This window comes from Armigeres subalbatus, chromosome 2 (genome assembly GCF_024139115.2).
Source record: "Armigeres subalbatus isolate Guangzhou_Male chromosome 2, GZ_Asu_2, whole genome shotgun sequence".
Classification (NCBI taxonomy): Eukaryota; Metazoa; Arthropoda; class Insecta; order Diptera; family Culicidae; genus Armigeres; species Armigeres subalbatus.
In genome coordinates this window covers 200,162,522-200,179,363 of record NC_085140.1, presented here as the reverse complement: position 1 = coordinate 200,179,363, position 16,842 = coordinate 200,162,522, and the positions used below count along the sequence as shown (strand labels likewise).

The following is a 16,842-nucleotide window of genomic DNA, read 5'->3' as shown; positions in this document are numbered from 1 at the left end:
TCAAAATATTATTTTTTGGCAAAAAAATCCGAGGGGGAGGGAGACAAAATAGATTTTAAATATTTGTATCGGCCTAACTTGAATTATTGAAATTTGAATTTTCACGTTCGAAAATCATTTTGCGATCATTAATTCATTAATTCATTATTATCATTAATTAAATACTTGCGCGAAATGTAATCAGTGCAATATGAACGGAGCTTTAAACTTCAAGAACAGCACTAGCGCCACACCAACAAACGGTGGCTTCAAGAACTAGTGCTTGTTTCACGGGGTTGGTATTATCCGGGCCTCGCCGCTTGGGAAAGGCGGGCCACCCTGGGCCACCCCGCTTGGCAAGTGTAACATTTTTCGAACTGGAATCTTGTAGGATGTTGGTTAACCTACACTACTGCTGACTAACGAAAAAATGTGGGATTGTTTATTTACATTTGCTTCATACTACATGCAGAGGAGGCGCGATGCTCCGCATATTACCCCCCTGGTCTCAGCCGAGCAGTTGTGAAGCAGAAAGCAAAAAAAAAAAAAAAAAAAAATATTTACTCAAACTTTTTTAGCAGTGTGGCTTTCAGCTTGTCATAAACCGTCATAAACTCTGATGAACAGAAACAAAAACAAAAATAGTCAAGAAATTGAACGACGATACAACTTGAAACGTGCTGAAATAAATAGAATATTCAATGGCATTACTCGTGCAGAAATTTATGAGACGATGCAGCAACTCACACCTAAAGCAGATAAATCGTATGTTTCATGACGAATTCAACTCTCCAAATCCCTTGAATCCCAAAAAAGCACTGAACAAACAAGAAGAACAGAGTGTGCCTTCAGCGGGATCGATTGCAAACAAGTATCAAATATTTCGAGACGTGGATGCGACGGTGATTCTGGATGTCGAAGAGGAACGGCAAGTTCAACGGCGGCAGCAGCAGCAGCAGGATGACAAAGGCCTGGACATTGATGATTCGGATGAGGGCAAATCCTTACCAAGTATCTTCAATGGAATAAATTTGGAACGTAAGTTATATAATTTTTGACCAATGCTAGTAAGTGGGTACGAATGAAGTAAATCAAATGAGAGAGTATGGTTACCGATGGTATTCCCGGCACAGACACAAAAACCAAAAATAGAAACATTGTTTTGCCAAAACTCCGTAATCGTGTGTGTGCATTTAAGAATATTCATGATGCAGCTAGTTTTGAAATTGAACTTACAGATGCAATTGCGGAATTAGAGGGGTGTGCCGAAGAGCAATAGCATGCCAGGAATACCTGCCGATACCCTACGCTGTTTTATAATAAATAAAAAATAATTTTAAAAGGTTTTACTTCAAACGATATACTCAGAAAAGGAGCCCAATAATACTTAAATAAAAGTTAAAGGGTAGAGCAACCATAAATCACCCTCAACCCAGTTATAACCCACCTATTTTAAAATCTTTATTGCTCATAAACTAGTTGTTGAAAACAGGTAAGTTCACCTTTTTCCATAATTGTTCAATAAATGTATTCAAGTCATCAATTCTTGAATCTCAAATTTACATAAGCCTTCCCGTAGCTGAACAATAATATTTTAGAATCTCGATATAATCTGTTCCATAAATTTATTCCGGACGCATACAATATTCTTATTAACAATTGGGTTCGAGTTAGCTCATACTTAAGCAGAACACATCTCCAAGGATGTTATCGATCATTTAGGAATCTGCCTTCGATCATTTAGTAGTTTGTCAATAACTCATTCCAGAGGCTAAATTTCAAAATGTGTTGTATGGTGGACTTCTAGTGCGAAGGTTTATCTACAACTCTGCCTAACAGTTAGTTGTTTGAATTTCACTAATAACGGAGATATAGCGCTAGTAGCTGTAACTTAGACTAAATGATTGCATATTTTGTTATCATTTAGTATAAGTATAGCAACTAGCACCGTAACTCCTTTAGCAGTGGAATTCGAACATCGACCTGTTCAGGAGAGTTGTAGAAAAACCTTTGCACTAAAAGTCCACCATACAACACATTTTGAAATTTAGCCTCTGGAATGAGTTATTGACAAACTACTAAGTGATCGAACGCAGATTACTAAATGATCGATAACATCCTTGCACATCTCTCAGTGATTATATGTCTGCATAACAAAACCACGAGTGACAACGATGAGTAGATTCAATTCCCGGTTTTGTATTTTATCTATTGAAATGTTATCCAACACACATTAGCGTACGATCATTATGATCACTGTATCACTTTCTTGTTCTATTTCAGATGGAAGCTGTGGTGTTTATGAGATAGATGATTTGGTCAAGGTGTTACGATTAAACAATGCCGAGAACATTTTCGTTTGTTCTGTGGCACCTGAAGTCAAATACGTCGACTACATCTGTGTCGTAACTGGAATGAGCTTTCGTCATATGAGAGGCATAGCGGAATTCGTACGAAAGATTTACAAAATGAAGCGGCACCCTACGGATATAATACCAAAAATTGAAGGAGAGAACAGTCGCGATTGGATGGCGTTGGACTTGGGCAATATTGCGCTTCATATTTTCTCCGAATCAGCCCGAGAGCAGTACGATTTAGAGTCGCTATGGGCGATTGGAGCCAAGTATGATCGAGAATGTAACAAGCCTGATGAACCGCTGGTTGAATTGTTCGAAAGACATTCTGTCTACCTGAATGATTTGAAGCCACTGAAAAAAAATCTATCAACTGAGGATAATAAACACAGTTGATAAAATCTTTCTCGATATAGAATAACATTCAATAAATGATGATCCGTGAAAACTATACCTAAGTGTCGACCTACTACATTTAATTCGAAAATCAACACTTCTGACCGAAATCGTCAGGTGTGTAGATGGGTACTATTATAGGTGGGATGATTCAACATTTTGCTCCTCCACGTTTATTCGATTCAGTCTCATGTTCCATAACTTTCCGCTGATTTTATAAAGACTGAATGAGCACAAGCCTGTGCAAGTTAATATGGAAATTAGTATGAGGAAATATTTTTTATAGCATTTTCCATATTTTTTTTTATTATGCATAAGGGGGTTGATAGCATAATTTTTTTTTTTCGAGAGTTGATCAGTTGTTTTCCTAAAAAAAATATTAAGAGTTATGTTACTCACTAGGTCACTGCGGCCTGGGTTCGTAATGTGATCATACCGATACAGTTCCCTTCCCACAGTTAGTTATAAAGCAAACAAATATGTATTCAGACCGCATCGTGCTTTCGTGCTGTGCGGTTCTTTTCTCCTTTTGCTGAAGGAACTTTTTAATACTACCCGAAGCTATTCTATTTTAACAGTGCTTCTCAGCACTATTCGTACCAATTGATCCCGTAGCGATGCTTGGACACGTGTCTTCGTTTTTACGTTGGACCCGTTTACGGAAGTAAAATTCCGACAAGCGGTGGTAATCCTGCAGGGACATCGTTCTGAAAAAAAAACGCTTAGAAGGTCACGTCTCCACGCTCAGCAATGAGCATTAATAAAAACAAGAGGAAGGGTGAGTCTGTGAATTCTCCACTTCCTTCTATGAAATAAGGTTTCAAGACCGTCCTGCCAAAGCGCGGAAAAAATAGAAGGAAGCTGGAGACTTCAGATATTCCTTCTAACACTAACATCGGAAATAATTCTTCTCCTATCGAACTAAGCAATCAGTTCGATTGGATTCATAACGAAATTGGGTTGTTTAGCAAAGAAACATATGAGGTTTTTACAGTTATACATAAAGAGCATGCTTTGCTGATTTTTTTTTTTTTTTTTTTGTGTCTTTATTAAAGAGACTTTCAGCCCGAGGCTGGGTCGTCTCCGATGCTTTGCTGATCTCCAACATATTTTTATTTTGTTTGTAAACCTTTTATTTACATTTTTATACAGCAAACAATAAGCCATTTCAATCGATAGAATGACACTAACATTCATAGAATGACAGTTGGCCCAGGCAACATAGGAACAAATTTTAAGTCCCATTATAAATTTAAAATGCAAATTAAAAATAGTTTCGGGGCTCCAAAAAATATGAAAAATTGGGGTTGGGCTCAGTTTTTTATACAGATTTAGAATAACCAACCAATAAATAAACAACCCAATTGAGCAAAGAAGCAAAGGATTTCGCCAATGATCGCAATGATCGTCTGGACAGCACCTGTGGTGGGATCGCCATTGTCATTAATAGACGTATCAAACATAAACAAACGTTAAACAGGGTCCGTGATTGACAGTGCGAACAAATTAAACAATATTTTTTGATAAAATCCACGATAATCAAAATAGAAAACATGAATGACAACACGACATAAGATTACAGTGTAACAAAACAACGAAAACAGTACAACTAATTTCCCCTAGAAGAAGGCTGCCAAACACAACAGAAACGTCGGGCAAACATTATTGTTTGAACAATTTTGAGACTGTAAAGCCGAATCCCATCACATTAAACATAAATTATATTCTGCATTTGAAACCAAGGCTGTTATCGATCAGTAAGTAATCTGCCTTCGATCATTTAGTAGTTTGTCAATAATTCATTCCAGAGGTTAAATTTCAAAATGTGTTGTATGGTGGACTTCTAGTGCAAAAGTTTATCTACAACTCTATTTAACAGTTCGTTGTTTAAATTTCACTAATAACGGAGCTATAGCGCTAGTGGCAGTAACTTAGACTAAATGATTGCATATTTTGTTATCGTTTAGTATAAGTACAGCAACTAGCACCGTAACTCCTTTATTAGTGGAATTCAAACATCGACCTGTTAAGGAGAGTTGTAGAAAAACCTTCGCACTGGAAGTCGACCATATAACACATTTTGAAATTTAGCCTCTGGAATGAGTTATTGACAAACTACTAAATGATCGAAGGCAGATTACTAAATGATCGATAACACTCTTGTTTGAAACCAAAGTTGGGAGTTTCTGTTGAAACATATTGACAATGCTCTTTTATTGCTGCCTAGTAAATAAAAAGGCTATACAAATGAAAAACGCACTTTAACAACCTTACTTGTTCTTGAAATATTGATTTTAAGATGTTTTAGTTAAAATTTGGATTTTCTTATAATTTTGTAGTTACATAATTTAAGGTTTGAAGCCAAAATTACTCATTTTTCAGCACAAATTGATATTTACCAAGGCTTTTATATAACTATAGCCTATCTACATTAATAATTTGAGGAGATTCACCGTAATTATGATTACCAGGTTTTTTTTACACGGTTTGGTTTTAGTCGTTTAAGACCTTCAGCATCAACGAAACCGTGAATAAACCCCATGAAAAAATTCACAAAAAATCAAAGAAAATTCAGGTGGTATTTAAAAAGCTGTGAAAGTTAACCGAGAAATAATGAATTCCAACCATGTAAAAAAAACCTGGGTGTACGTCGACTTGGGGCGGTATTGCCAACTGTATTAGGAACAAGGTCATCTCCAGGATTAAGAATGGCTTAACTCTTAAATTAAATAGTTTCTGCCTGAATCAGAGACGATTTAAACAACGGGTAATGGTTTTAATCATAAAAATTAGCTTTAGGCAAATTCAGATATTGTCGTAGAGCCAGAGGTCAACAAATCAACATGGAATACAACATTTTCAAGCGAAACATCATTTGAGCATAATCCCTAGAAGTGCAAGGAATGTGTCACCCGTTTCTAAATAAATTCAGCACACTTAAAATATAATTTTTGGTCCTCGCTCGTCTTACCCCGAGGTGGCCAATTCGTTCCATATGATAAATATAGGCATAATGAAACACATTTTTTAAAACCAGTTTAAAAGATACTCAAACGTCATTAATCAACGATTATTGATACTTATGCCAAAGGCAGGTCATCATAAAGGTGTTTCATGGACAAATCAGTAGAATTCGAAAGACTTTCACTATTCTACAAAGATTGCCGCTTAGGGTGGCCGTCTTGCCCCACTTTCCTCTACTTGCCTTTCCAGTGCAATGGGCAGCAAAGGAATTTGTTGAGAGCTGATCTTCAAATTCTAACTCGCAACAAATCCATTTTTTTATAATTGGTGACTTCAACGCCAAACACCGTTCATGAAGTAATACTAAAAGCAATTCCAATGGTGGTAAAATTTTATTTGAAGATTGTTCTGCGGTATATTATACTATTCAATATCCCAATGGATCAACTTGTATTTCTTCCAGTCGAAATCCTTCTACAATTGATTTAGTTTTAACGAATTCAAGTCAGCTGTGTAGCTAATTGATTACTCATGCTGTGCTAATGCTGACTTTGACTCTGATCACCTTCCTGTTTGAAATCTCACAAGAAGCCATTACCAATCCAACCAGCTCTACTTTTAATTATCATAGAGCTCATTGGGATTTATATAAATGTATATCGATAGCAATTTTGATGCTGATATTTCCCTCGATACCAAAAGTGATATTGATAATGCTCTCGTATCTTTGACAAATTTAATTGTCGAAGCCAGAGGCATTGCAATTCCTAAACATGAAATAAAATTTAACTACGGTATTATTGACGGCGATCTTCAGTTACTGATCCGTCTTAAAAATGTGAGACGAAGGCAATATCACAGAACTCGCGATCCTGCGTTGAAAATTATTTGGCGAGATTTGCAAAATGAAATTAGAAAACGTTTCGCTATTCTGAGAAATACCAACTTTGAGAATAATGTCTCGAAGTTGGATCCCAGTTTGAAACCCTTTTTTTGCCAGTTTGAAACCCGAAAATTCTTTTAAAAAAACCTCAAAAGCCAATTCCACCGCTTAAAGAGGGGAATAAAATTTTATTAAGCAATGGCGAAAAGGCGCGAAAATTTCCTCAGCAGTTTGAGAGTGCCCATAATTTTAGTCTAGGTCTCACTAGTCTAATTGAGGATCAGGTTACACGGAGCTTCGAAGACATTCTCAATCAAGAGTATGTTTTTGATTCTTCGTTGGGAACTAATTTGGATAAAGTGAGATCCATTACCTACTAGAAAATTTAAAAATATGAAAGCCCCGGGTGATGATGGTATTTTCTACATACTTATCAAAAATTTCCTGAGAGCTCTTTATCATTTTTGGTTAATTTATTTAACAAATGTTTTCAATTGGCATACTTCCCAGATGAATGGAAAAACGCCAAAGTTGTTCCAATTTTGAAGCCGGACAAAAATCCAGCTGAGGCTTCTACCTAGTTATCGCCCAATCAGTTTGCTTTCTTCAATAAGCAAACTGTTTGAAAAGATTATTTTAAATAGAATGATGAATGACAATTCTATTTTTGCTGATGAGCAATTTGGTTTTCGCCATGGGCATTCAACCACTCATCAGTTATTAAGAGTTACGAATTTAATTCGGCTAAACAAATCTGAAGGATATTCGACTGGAGTTGCTCTTCTTGATATAGAGAAAGCATTTGACAGTGTTTGGCATGAAGGTTTGATTGCAAAATTGATGAATTTTAATTTTCCTCTGTACATTATTAAACTGATGCAAAATTATTTATCAGATCGCTCACTGCAGGTAAACTATCAAAATTCTAAATCTGATAGATTATCTGAAAGAGCTGGTGTTCCCCAAGGCAAATGGGGCCCATATTGTATAACATTTTTACTTCTGACTTACCTGATTTACCACCAGGGTGTCAAAAATCTTTGTTTGCAGATGACACGGGCCTTTCAGCCAAAATGCGAAGCCTTCGTGTCATTTGTAGTAGATTGCAAAAAAATTTGGATATTTTCTCCACTTATTTGCGAAAATGGAAAATTTCCACGAATGCTTCCAAAACTCAGTTTATAATTTCCCACATAAGCCGAGAGCTTCTTACTTGAAACCTTCTGGCAGACATATTGTCACTATGAATGGGGTTTCAATTAATTGGTCTAGCGAAACTAAATATTTAAGACCTCTGCAAAAATTAACTTTTAAAAATCACATTGAAGGCATTCAAGCCAAATGTAACAAATATATTAAGTGTAGATACTTATAAACAGAAAATCAAAACTTTGTCTTAAGAATAAATTTTTAGACCAGCCATGTTGTATGCTATGCCAATATGGACTAGTTGCTGCTATACCAGAAAGAAGGCACTTCAGAGGATTCAAAATACAATTTTGAAAATGATTCTGAAGTTGCCTCCGTGGTATAATAGTACCAATGAACTTCATAGAATTTCTAATATTGAGACATTGCAACAAATGTCCAATTAAATTATTTCCAATTTTAGACAAAAATCGTTGCAATCTTCTATTGCATCGATTAGCTCCTTGTACCCTTAGTATAAATTAGGTTAAGTTTAGTTTAAGTTTTAAACATTGTAATTCCTACATGGTTCAATTAAACCAGAGGTCAAATTCTAACTGCCAGAGGCAATTGAAATGTAGAGGAAGTGCACCGGTTTTGGCCAACTTAGTGCCTAATTTGGCCAACCCTGGAAAATACATAATTTTCCAAAATAATCGATCAGTTGAAAGCAGCGTTGAATCGTGAGGGATATATCTTTTGTTGGAACTAATAAAACCCTCGCGAATTGCTTTACTTTCTGAGTTATTCGCAAAATTGGCCAAATTAGGAACATGGCCAAAACCGGTACAGTTCCCCTATTGATAATAATTAAAAATGTACCTAATGAGGATAATAGTGTTAGGAAAACACGGAACACCTAGTCTAAAAGATAAATGCATGTATTAGATAATTAGCAAATAAATTTAAATAAAAAAAGTGAAGCTCAGCACGTGCATAGATGATTTCCAAATAAATAGTTAGCATGTAAAGTTGGTTGGTTGGACCCGACATTCAATACTTAATAGCAGTCTATGTTGACAACGGTTGGTAACTGTTGCCATGTCCAAGCAACACTTTGAACAAAGATGTAATGAGAATCTTTGTTTCCCATTTACACATATCATGCTGTGATCTAGCCCGAAGCCTGAAGTAACTATTGACTTACAATAAAATAAAAAATGTTTTTTCCTAAAGTACGTCTAAAAGGAAGACTTGGATAATGGGTGTAAAACGTTAATTCCGAAATTGGGGACCGTCAAGAAGTCATGAAAAACATTGAACGTTAATAGCGATGGATTTTTGAGAATGATACACCCAATTTTTTTTTACACGGTTGGTATTCTTTAATTTCCCGGTTAACCTGATTATTCACAGCTTTTAAAATACCACCTGAATTTTCTTTGATTTTTTGTAAATTTTTTCATGGGGTTAACTCATAGTTTCATTAACGCTAAAGGTCGTAATCGACTAAAAGCCACCCGTGTAAAAAAAGAACTGATTGTATATCAATCGACTCGATAACTTACTCTCCGCATATGTACCAGTTTCATTGAAATTTTTGATTATCAACGTTAAACTAATGAAAATTCACACGAAACGCATAGAAGTATTTAATCGAAAAATGTAGGCAATTCACTTTGGGATTCATCAACTTTACTAAGTCGAATCCAACAGATGTAATCGAGAAAGGCAACATCACCGCTGAGGAATAAATTTGAGTTGCGGTAAGACGCGCAGACAACAAAGCAAGACCATGCTGGGTTCGATTTCCGGCGCCGGTCTAGGCAATTTTTTGTTTGTAAATTGTCTCGACTTCCCTGGGCATAAAAGTATCATCGTGTTAGCCTCATGATTACGAATGCAAAAATGGTAACATGGCTTAGAAATCCTCGCAGTTAATAACTGTGGAACTTATGAACACAAAGCTGCGAGGCGGCCCTGTCCCAGTGAGGGATGTAATGCCAATAAGAAGAAGAAGACATAAGTAACCAGATCTTATAATATTCAAGCATGATGACACTATGTTCTTCAAAACACTACTGTTTTACAAAGTATACGTCGGGCGGTCATGTCTTGTACATAATATTCCAAATAACTTCTGTTCTAGCATTTTTCTCAAAAGTGATTCTTTCCTATGGAAATATTTGAAAAACAGTCGTAGGAAAGGATTAATAATAAAGCTTAATTTTTGCTGCGATTTGAAAATAAATGAATGAGTAGATTTTTTTATTCGTCGTTTAATTTTTTTAGTCTATTTTAGAGGTTTTCAGCCCTGGGCTGGCTCACCTCTTTAGAAAAATAAAATAGTTTCATAGTCGTGAATGAATGTGGAGTCCTATTATAATAGGCAAAGCGAGAAATAACAAGAATGTCATCTTAGAGAACCTGAACGTTGATTTATCTGACTATGATCATGTATTTCGGTCAATAAAAGTAAAATAAAAACAACTTAGTACTAACCTTATGAATAGTAAGAAAGGTACTGCATAGAGATGAGAATGGCCTTTTAGCATATCCTGATGGTATTATTACTAACGATAACAATAACACCCTCATCTTGGAGTTCTTTAAGAGCTTCTTCGAATTGTTCCTTTGTAATTAACTGAAAAGAAAAACAACCTTTTGTTAGAAGTTACCCTTTCTAGATGTAATTCAGTGAGACTTACCACTTGCGATGCTTCTTTAATCTCGCCAAATAGTTTCTTGTAAGGCAATGTAGATATCTTGCCTTTAGTCTTCAAGTTATTCTTAATGCTGGTAACCAACTCAGCTCGCTTCTTTCTTGCCGCAGTGGACAAACCGGTCGTTAGAATGCCGATGTCAATTTTTCCAGAAAGCGGATCAGTTGCAGACTGTTTCAAAGCTTCGCGGTGCAGACGATAAGCTTCTTCTACATCGACCACATCGACAGTTTGACTGAAGCGCACCTTCGCATGAGCTTCTGCCAATCGGATCAAACTTTCCAATTGCCTTGGGTAGGCCGAAATCTGACCACGACCTGCACCGGCCTTGCGCATGTCCACGTATGCCTGAATCAAGCGCTGCTGTGCCTCTTCGGACAGTATTGGGTTGATATGCTCCTTAGCATAGGCAATGTAATCGCGCAGAATACTCATGTCCTAAACGATGGCAAAAGTCAGTATCTCAGCAAACACAAAAGGAAGTGCCCAAATACTTACGAAAAGTGTGTCTTCGTCATCCTCACGGCTGGCGTAATAAAGTGATACCAAATGACTTGCCAGACGTCGATCGAATTGTTCGTCTTTAGGATCCAGAATCAGGAAAATCAAATCGAACCTCGACATCAGCGTATGGGGAAGCTGAACGTTCTCAATGACGTTTTTGTTCGGATTCCATTGTGATTCGGATGGGTTGGCAGCTGCTAAAATTGATGTGCGAGCATTCAGTTGGCAAATGATTCCTGCCTTCGCAATATTGAGTGTCTGCTGTTCCATCACTTCGCTTCTGGTAGAGTCGTTCATTTTGTCGAACTCATCAATACAGCAAACGCCATTGTCGGCCAAAACCAAGGCTCCTCTACAGCGAAAACATAAAATTAGCCTATCATTTTTTTCTTTTTTTTCAAAGGAAGGTGCAAACTTTCCGAGAATATAATTATTAGTGCTACTGAGTTATGAACAACTATGTCATGGTATGTCACTTATATAATCATTGCTAAACTTTCTAAAGCTAAAGCTATAGCATTCTTATAATCGTAAGATTGTCAGGAACCAGCTGTTTGAATTGTTATTACAAAAGATTTGTAAGCAGGAAGAATATGTTGGTGATCGTTGTTGTACTACGTTCTAAGTTTATTAAATTACAACTCAATTAATAATGATATTAGATACTCACGTTTGCAGAACCAGTTGCCGTGTCTCGGGATCTTTAGTGACGTATGCTGTCAAACCCACCGCGGACGATCCTTTTCCGGAAGTGTACTGGGCTCTGGGAACCAAATGATATACATACTGCAACAGTTGTGACTTTGATGTTCCGGGGTCTCCACAAAGCAGCATATGAATTTCTGCGCGGAAGTTCTGTCGACCTGAAGTAGCTTGTTTTTTCTTTGACCCGCCAAACAATTGAAGCAGGATTCCCTTTTTTACTTCGGTGTTTTCATAGATAGAGGGAGCAATCGTTCTTACCAATCGATCGTACACGTCCGGTTTCTGAGATAGCTTTTTAAGGAGTTCTACTCTTTCTGGCGGGAACATGTGTTCCTTGCCTTCCTCTTGCTCGTACAGACGCTTATCGTCCACCTTGCGGAAGTGTACAACGTCTATGTGGGTTTTGTACACCGATTTGACGTTACGTTGACGGGGATGCTCCTGTATTGGCATTGCTTTATATACACCAGTCACCGTGACGCGATCTCCCGGTTGGACCTTGTCAACCAGATCATCGTGAGCAAGAAGCAAAACATTATGAGGAGTCTGTCCAGCAGCCATGTCATCTGTAACAATGGAATAAATTACTCAACTTGCTCAATAACAGTCGACGACGGCATCATCAAGATGAGCCTGTCCTGATCCCATTAAAACAGTACTTTAATTTATCCATGATATGAAATAAATAAAGATGATGAGCAATGCCTTCTTCCACTACAAAGTAATATATTATATAATATAATATAATCTTGTAATCTTATAGATTATATTATATAATATATTATATTATTATATTTATATTATATAATATAAATTATTATATTATCCTAGACTATTGAATATTAGTAAGGGTAAACCAAGTACACTGGATTTTGTTTTTACGCGATTTACATTTTCTCAATTTTCCACTCATCCTAAATGTTTAACGTATATTAATTATCATGTGATTTTTCTTTGATTTATTCTGGATTTTTTGAAACATGTTGCGAAGAGTTTGGTGGCAAATTAAAGTCACACGATCAAAAATACGAGCGAAAAAAATCGTGTAAAAACAAAATCCTGTGTAAATATTTCTTCAAAGATGCCTTTTGGTTCCTAGACTATTGAATATTAATAAAAAAATATTTATCTATATCGAGTCAAACCACATTGACACAGTGAACAACAATTTTAAAGGTAGGTAAACGATTTTTCATAAACGACAATGATTTCACATCATTTTAAATTTAAATTAGATACTCGTAGAAATAATAAATCAAAACATTAGACTACATATACTTACCGGGTGCTTCTTGCAGCTTAACCATTTGTCGATCGGCAAACTGCGAGCGGTTGTGAATCAACTGGAAACAATGATTAGTGTTGCAGTGTGAGCAGAGTGTCGGCTCAGCAATTCTACCCCGCTCCAGCTCAACCACAGTGCTGAAGCTACAGACAATACATTTAAAGAATGCTTCCCTCATTTCCGGCATTATGTTCGAAGTACGAATCACCATCCCACTAATGCTGATCAGCTGGTCAATGTCTTCCGGATTCAATGCGCGCAAGCTGCGCGTCTTTTCCGCATTGAATGGACGAACCTGGATCTGGTGCTCCAAAACAGCGGCTGGGTAACGCTCGAAAAACATCTCATTTATGGCGACGTCGAACGTTGGGATCACGTCCTGCGGATAGCAGATCAACTGGCGGTACAAGGCTTCATCAAAGGTCTTCAAGTGAGCGCAATTGACATTTAAGAACGGTTCCTCCAGTGTGTTGATTTCCTCCAACTTTTGCATATAGAGAGGATCGTTCAAATTCATTCCCTCAGAAACCTCATCTTGTGCCGCATCGGGATCTATGTATCTCATGATGAAGTCCTTGAACTTCTTCAAACATTCCGATACCACAACGTTAGTACCCCATACAACCATTTTCGGTTGACTAGCTCCAACGGAATCGGCTTCCGATTGTGCGCTTCCTTCCGGAATAGGTTCCAACTGATCGGATCCAACATTCACCTGGCGCATATGCCTATCGGTCCTAAGATCGGGTCGTTGTCTCATCGGGGTACCACGAACGCCGGATCTAGGCGTGCGGATTGACCCCATCGAGCTTGGTGTTCCATAATTCAATGGAGAGCTGATATCGATTTCGCTCAATCCCACAGCACCCGCACCTCCTCCAGCATTGAATGGGCTAGTTGGTGGACCCATAGCGGTTCCGGATCCCCCAACAGCTGGAGAAGTGGGAACTGTAACATTGTCCGAGCTTTCAACTACAACGTTGGGATTTTGAGATCGACTTCCCATTCGCAAGGGCGTTTCAGTTTCATTGTTGGAAGTAGCTGTGGACAATAATAAATATTATAACTATAACTACATACAGATTTGGTACCGTTTTACTAACTTTGCTTGGAAGGAGTGCTTTGTGAGCCATTTTCTTGTCGCCGGCCACGAGTGGATCTTGCTGGACTGGACATACCCGATAATTTCTAGTCGCAACCGTTGAAAACAAAAGTAATCACTCAGTATACTATAAAATAGCAGTAACTTTTAGTAACAGTAATAAAGTAATTTTTAGAGAAAAAATTCGCTCCTGGAACAAGAACGTTGCTGCTTGTGAAGTGAAACATAAATAAAAAAGCGCGCGAAGCTATTTTACCGCATCTTTGTTCATGGAAATAAATAGCACTGCATTTTTTTCAAGCTATCGGTTTAGAATAGACCTGTTGCATGCATGCAAGCTTGCATGCAAGACTTGCAAGACATCATCATACGCACGTAAAAAAATAATGTAATTTTATTTATATTGGCGCTTTGATGTTGCACGAAGAAGAAGAAGCAGAAAGATGATACCGTCGGGATTCGCTGGTTGGGATCTTAATACTTGGGCCACTTTTTAGTTGGGCCTCCGCTGGTTGGGTCATGGCCCAACTAAAAAGCACCCGTACGTCAAAATTCAATGTAAACACGGAAAACGGGATTGGGCGTCATTGGACATCATTTGTGATGTTCAAGTCGAAATACACGTGTTCAAATGGCTGTCAGTTGGCCCAACCAAAAAACCGAATTCGTTAGTTGGGTCGAGGTCGTGGCCCATAACCAGCGAATCGCGACTGTAATCGAAAAAATCTCCACGGGAAACCATACGGAGAAGTTTTTAAAACTCTTCTCAAAAATTCTAAAAGCAATTTAATTAAAAACGGTCAGCAGTACGGGGTTTTACTTTTCTTATACTGCACTAATAAAAATCCACACATTTTTATTGGCAAAAATCTAAAGAAATTTACAAATAAATTTTATGTGTGCGTTAATAACCACCCACTATAGGAGAATCCACATACAGTGAACGTTCGCTAATTGGGTTTTTTCTAGTTGGGCGCTTTTTAGTTGGGGGTTCGCTAATTGGGGCGAAACCCAATTAAAAAGCAGCTAAACGTCAGAATGTTATGTCAAAAACGCGTTGACGTTTTGTTTCCGTGTTTGGCGGGATCGATATTTTCTGGCGCGTAAAATTTTCCTTTGTTCAATGCAAGAAGTAAACAATATTGACGCTTGTCAAAACGCCCCAATTAGCGAACGGCATTCGCTAGTTGGGGTGAGGTCGTGCCCCAATTAGCGAACGATCACTGTAAAGGTTATTAGTTAATAAGGGTTATGTGTGTTTCCACATATATGCTATGCGAATTCACATAGCCGTTATCGGAAATAACAATAAATTCTGTTTTGAAATGTAATGCAACTTACGAATTAGCATACATATTAGACAAGCCGTACAAGTGGGAAAAAATACGTTCCTGCGACGCGACGCGACTCACGTAAAAGAATAACAATCAATATCAACAGGCTGTCAAATTGCACTGTCGCGTCGCGTCGCATCGCACGTCGCGTTTACTCTGGCTTGCCCCTTATACTGATACACAAAAGTTTGATTTATATTTCCACTATGAGGGATGAATTTTATTATCTGTCCTACTCAATAAAGGACTCGAAGTATAGATTACATTTTTACCATGTTTGATGTTTAGCGTACATTTTGCTGTTTTAGCTAACTTCAAGTTAGCGTTCATTCAGCTGAAATCAATTTACTTTGAGTAGCTTGAAACAGCTAAGAAGTTGTGAATCGAGCAAACTCGACGTAGGTCGAAATTTTTACACACGGCTGTTATCAAAAGCAAACAAGAAAACCAAACAGAATCCGTGAATAAGAGCAGTATACACTGGTTCTCCAACGAAGAGAAATAAATAACTAGCTGTCTTCTTGATCACAATCACGCACCTTTTTCATACGAATTTCCAATAACATATTTTTCGAGCCCGTAATGGCCCGGCAAAGTACAAACGCTGCGAATCAATGCAAAACCGATCGATTCGACACTGACACTCGGCTGTTGGGCTGGTTCGGCCGGAAATCAAACAACCATTAAATTCCGGTTTATAGTGGGGGCCGGCTTTTTCACTTTTAACACATTCGGAAGAAGTTAAAGGCAATAACAATTAACATAAAATCGATGCAAGAGGTTTTATTTTTCAATTAAATAGCTTACAGGCATTGTAGACGATTTGGATGTCTTTTCGCCGCAGCATACAGTTTGCTGCTTTTCCCAGAATATGAAATGTCGTATTTTTTCTCCGAATATTGAACCTCGTTTATAATTTTTCTTTGCTTTCCGATTTTGTTTATTTCGAGCAATTTTATTTATTTCAGTGTATTTTTTTGCAGTAGAAAGTAATTTTCAAATTTTCCGTGTAATAATGCATTTTTATGAAATATTTGTATTTTTATGTATTATTTGCATTTTTTTGCATTATATTTTTTCGTGTACTTACGATTCAACATTTAATATCAGTGAATCGCCCCTCGGCCGTTATATGGGAAATGCTATAGTCAAAATTTATGTGTGCCACACATAATGGATATGATTGGATTTTTGTCAGTGTACACTCAGAAATAAAATAAAGCCATGAAAGGTTTGAAATTAACCTTTTAAGTCATTTTTGACGTTTATTCTTTACTTAGTTTAAAAAGTATACTATGCATCATTATACATTATACTAAACCAGGATAACGCGAAAATATTGTTGATTTGCATTCTTCTTCTGTAAATCATAATTTTTCCATTTACCAAGTCACCGCACGTTGCTCCTAAAATTCCATTATTTCCCAGTAAATATCCGCACAAAACCAGTTGAGCAATTACGTAAAGAGTGCCCGCCTCAGTAAT

At 37.2% G+C, this 16,842-nt stretch overlaps 2 protein-coding genes across 2 annotated transcripts; one reads left to right on the top strand and one right to left on the bottom strand.

Annotated features, from left to right (window-relative positions):
- The first annotated feature begins 561 nt into the window (after positions 1 to 561).
- LOC134215748 (uncharacterized) lies at positions 562 to 2,784 on the top strand. Its single transcript, XM_062694879.1, has 2 exons — positions 562 to 1,017; positions 2,263 to 2,784. The coding sequence occupies exons 1-2, from the start codon at positions 681 to 683 to the stop codon at positions 2,727 to 2,729; spliced, it is 804 nt and encodes a 267-aa protein (XP_062550863.1). The 5' UTR covers positions 562 to 680; the 3' UTR covers positions 2,730 to 2,784.
- Positions 2,785 to 10,142: 7,358 nt separating this feature from the next.
- Positions 10,143 to 14,263, bottom strand: LOC134211501 (DNA replication licensing factor MCM4). The gene is made up of 6 exons (XM_062688397.1): positions 14,025 to 14,263; positions 12,919 to 13,962; positions 11,602 to 12,202; positions 10,926 to 11,283; positions 10,413 to 10,865; positions 10,143 to 10,348 (listed from the first exon to the last, which is right to left on the bottom strand). The coding sequence occupies exons 1-6, from the start codon at positions 14,095 to 14,097 to the stop codon at positions 10,253 to 10,255; spliced, it is 2,625 nt and encodes an 874-aa protein (XP_062544381.1). The 5' UTR covers positions 14,098 to 14,263; the 3' UTR covers positions 10,143 to 10,252.
- Between the last annotated feature and the right edge of the window lie 2,579 nt (positions 14,264 to 16,842).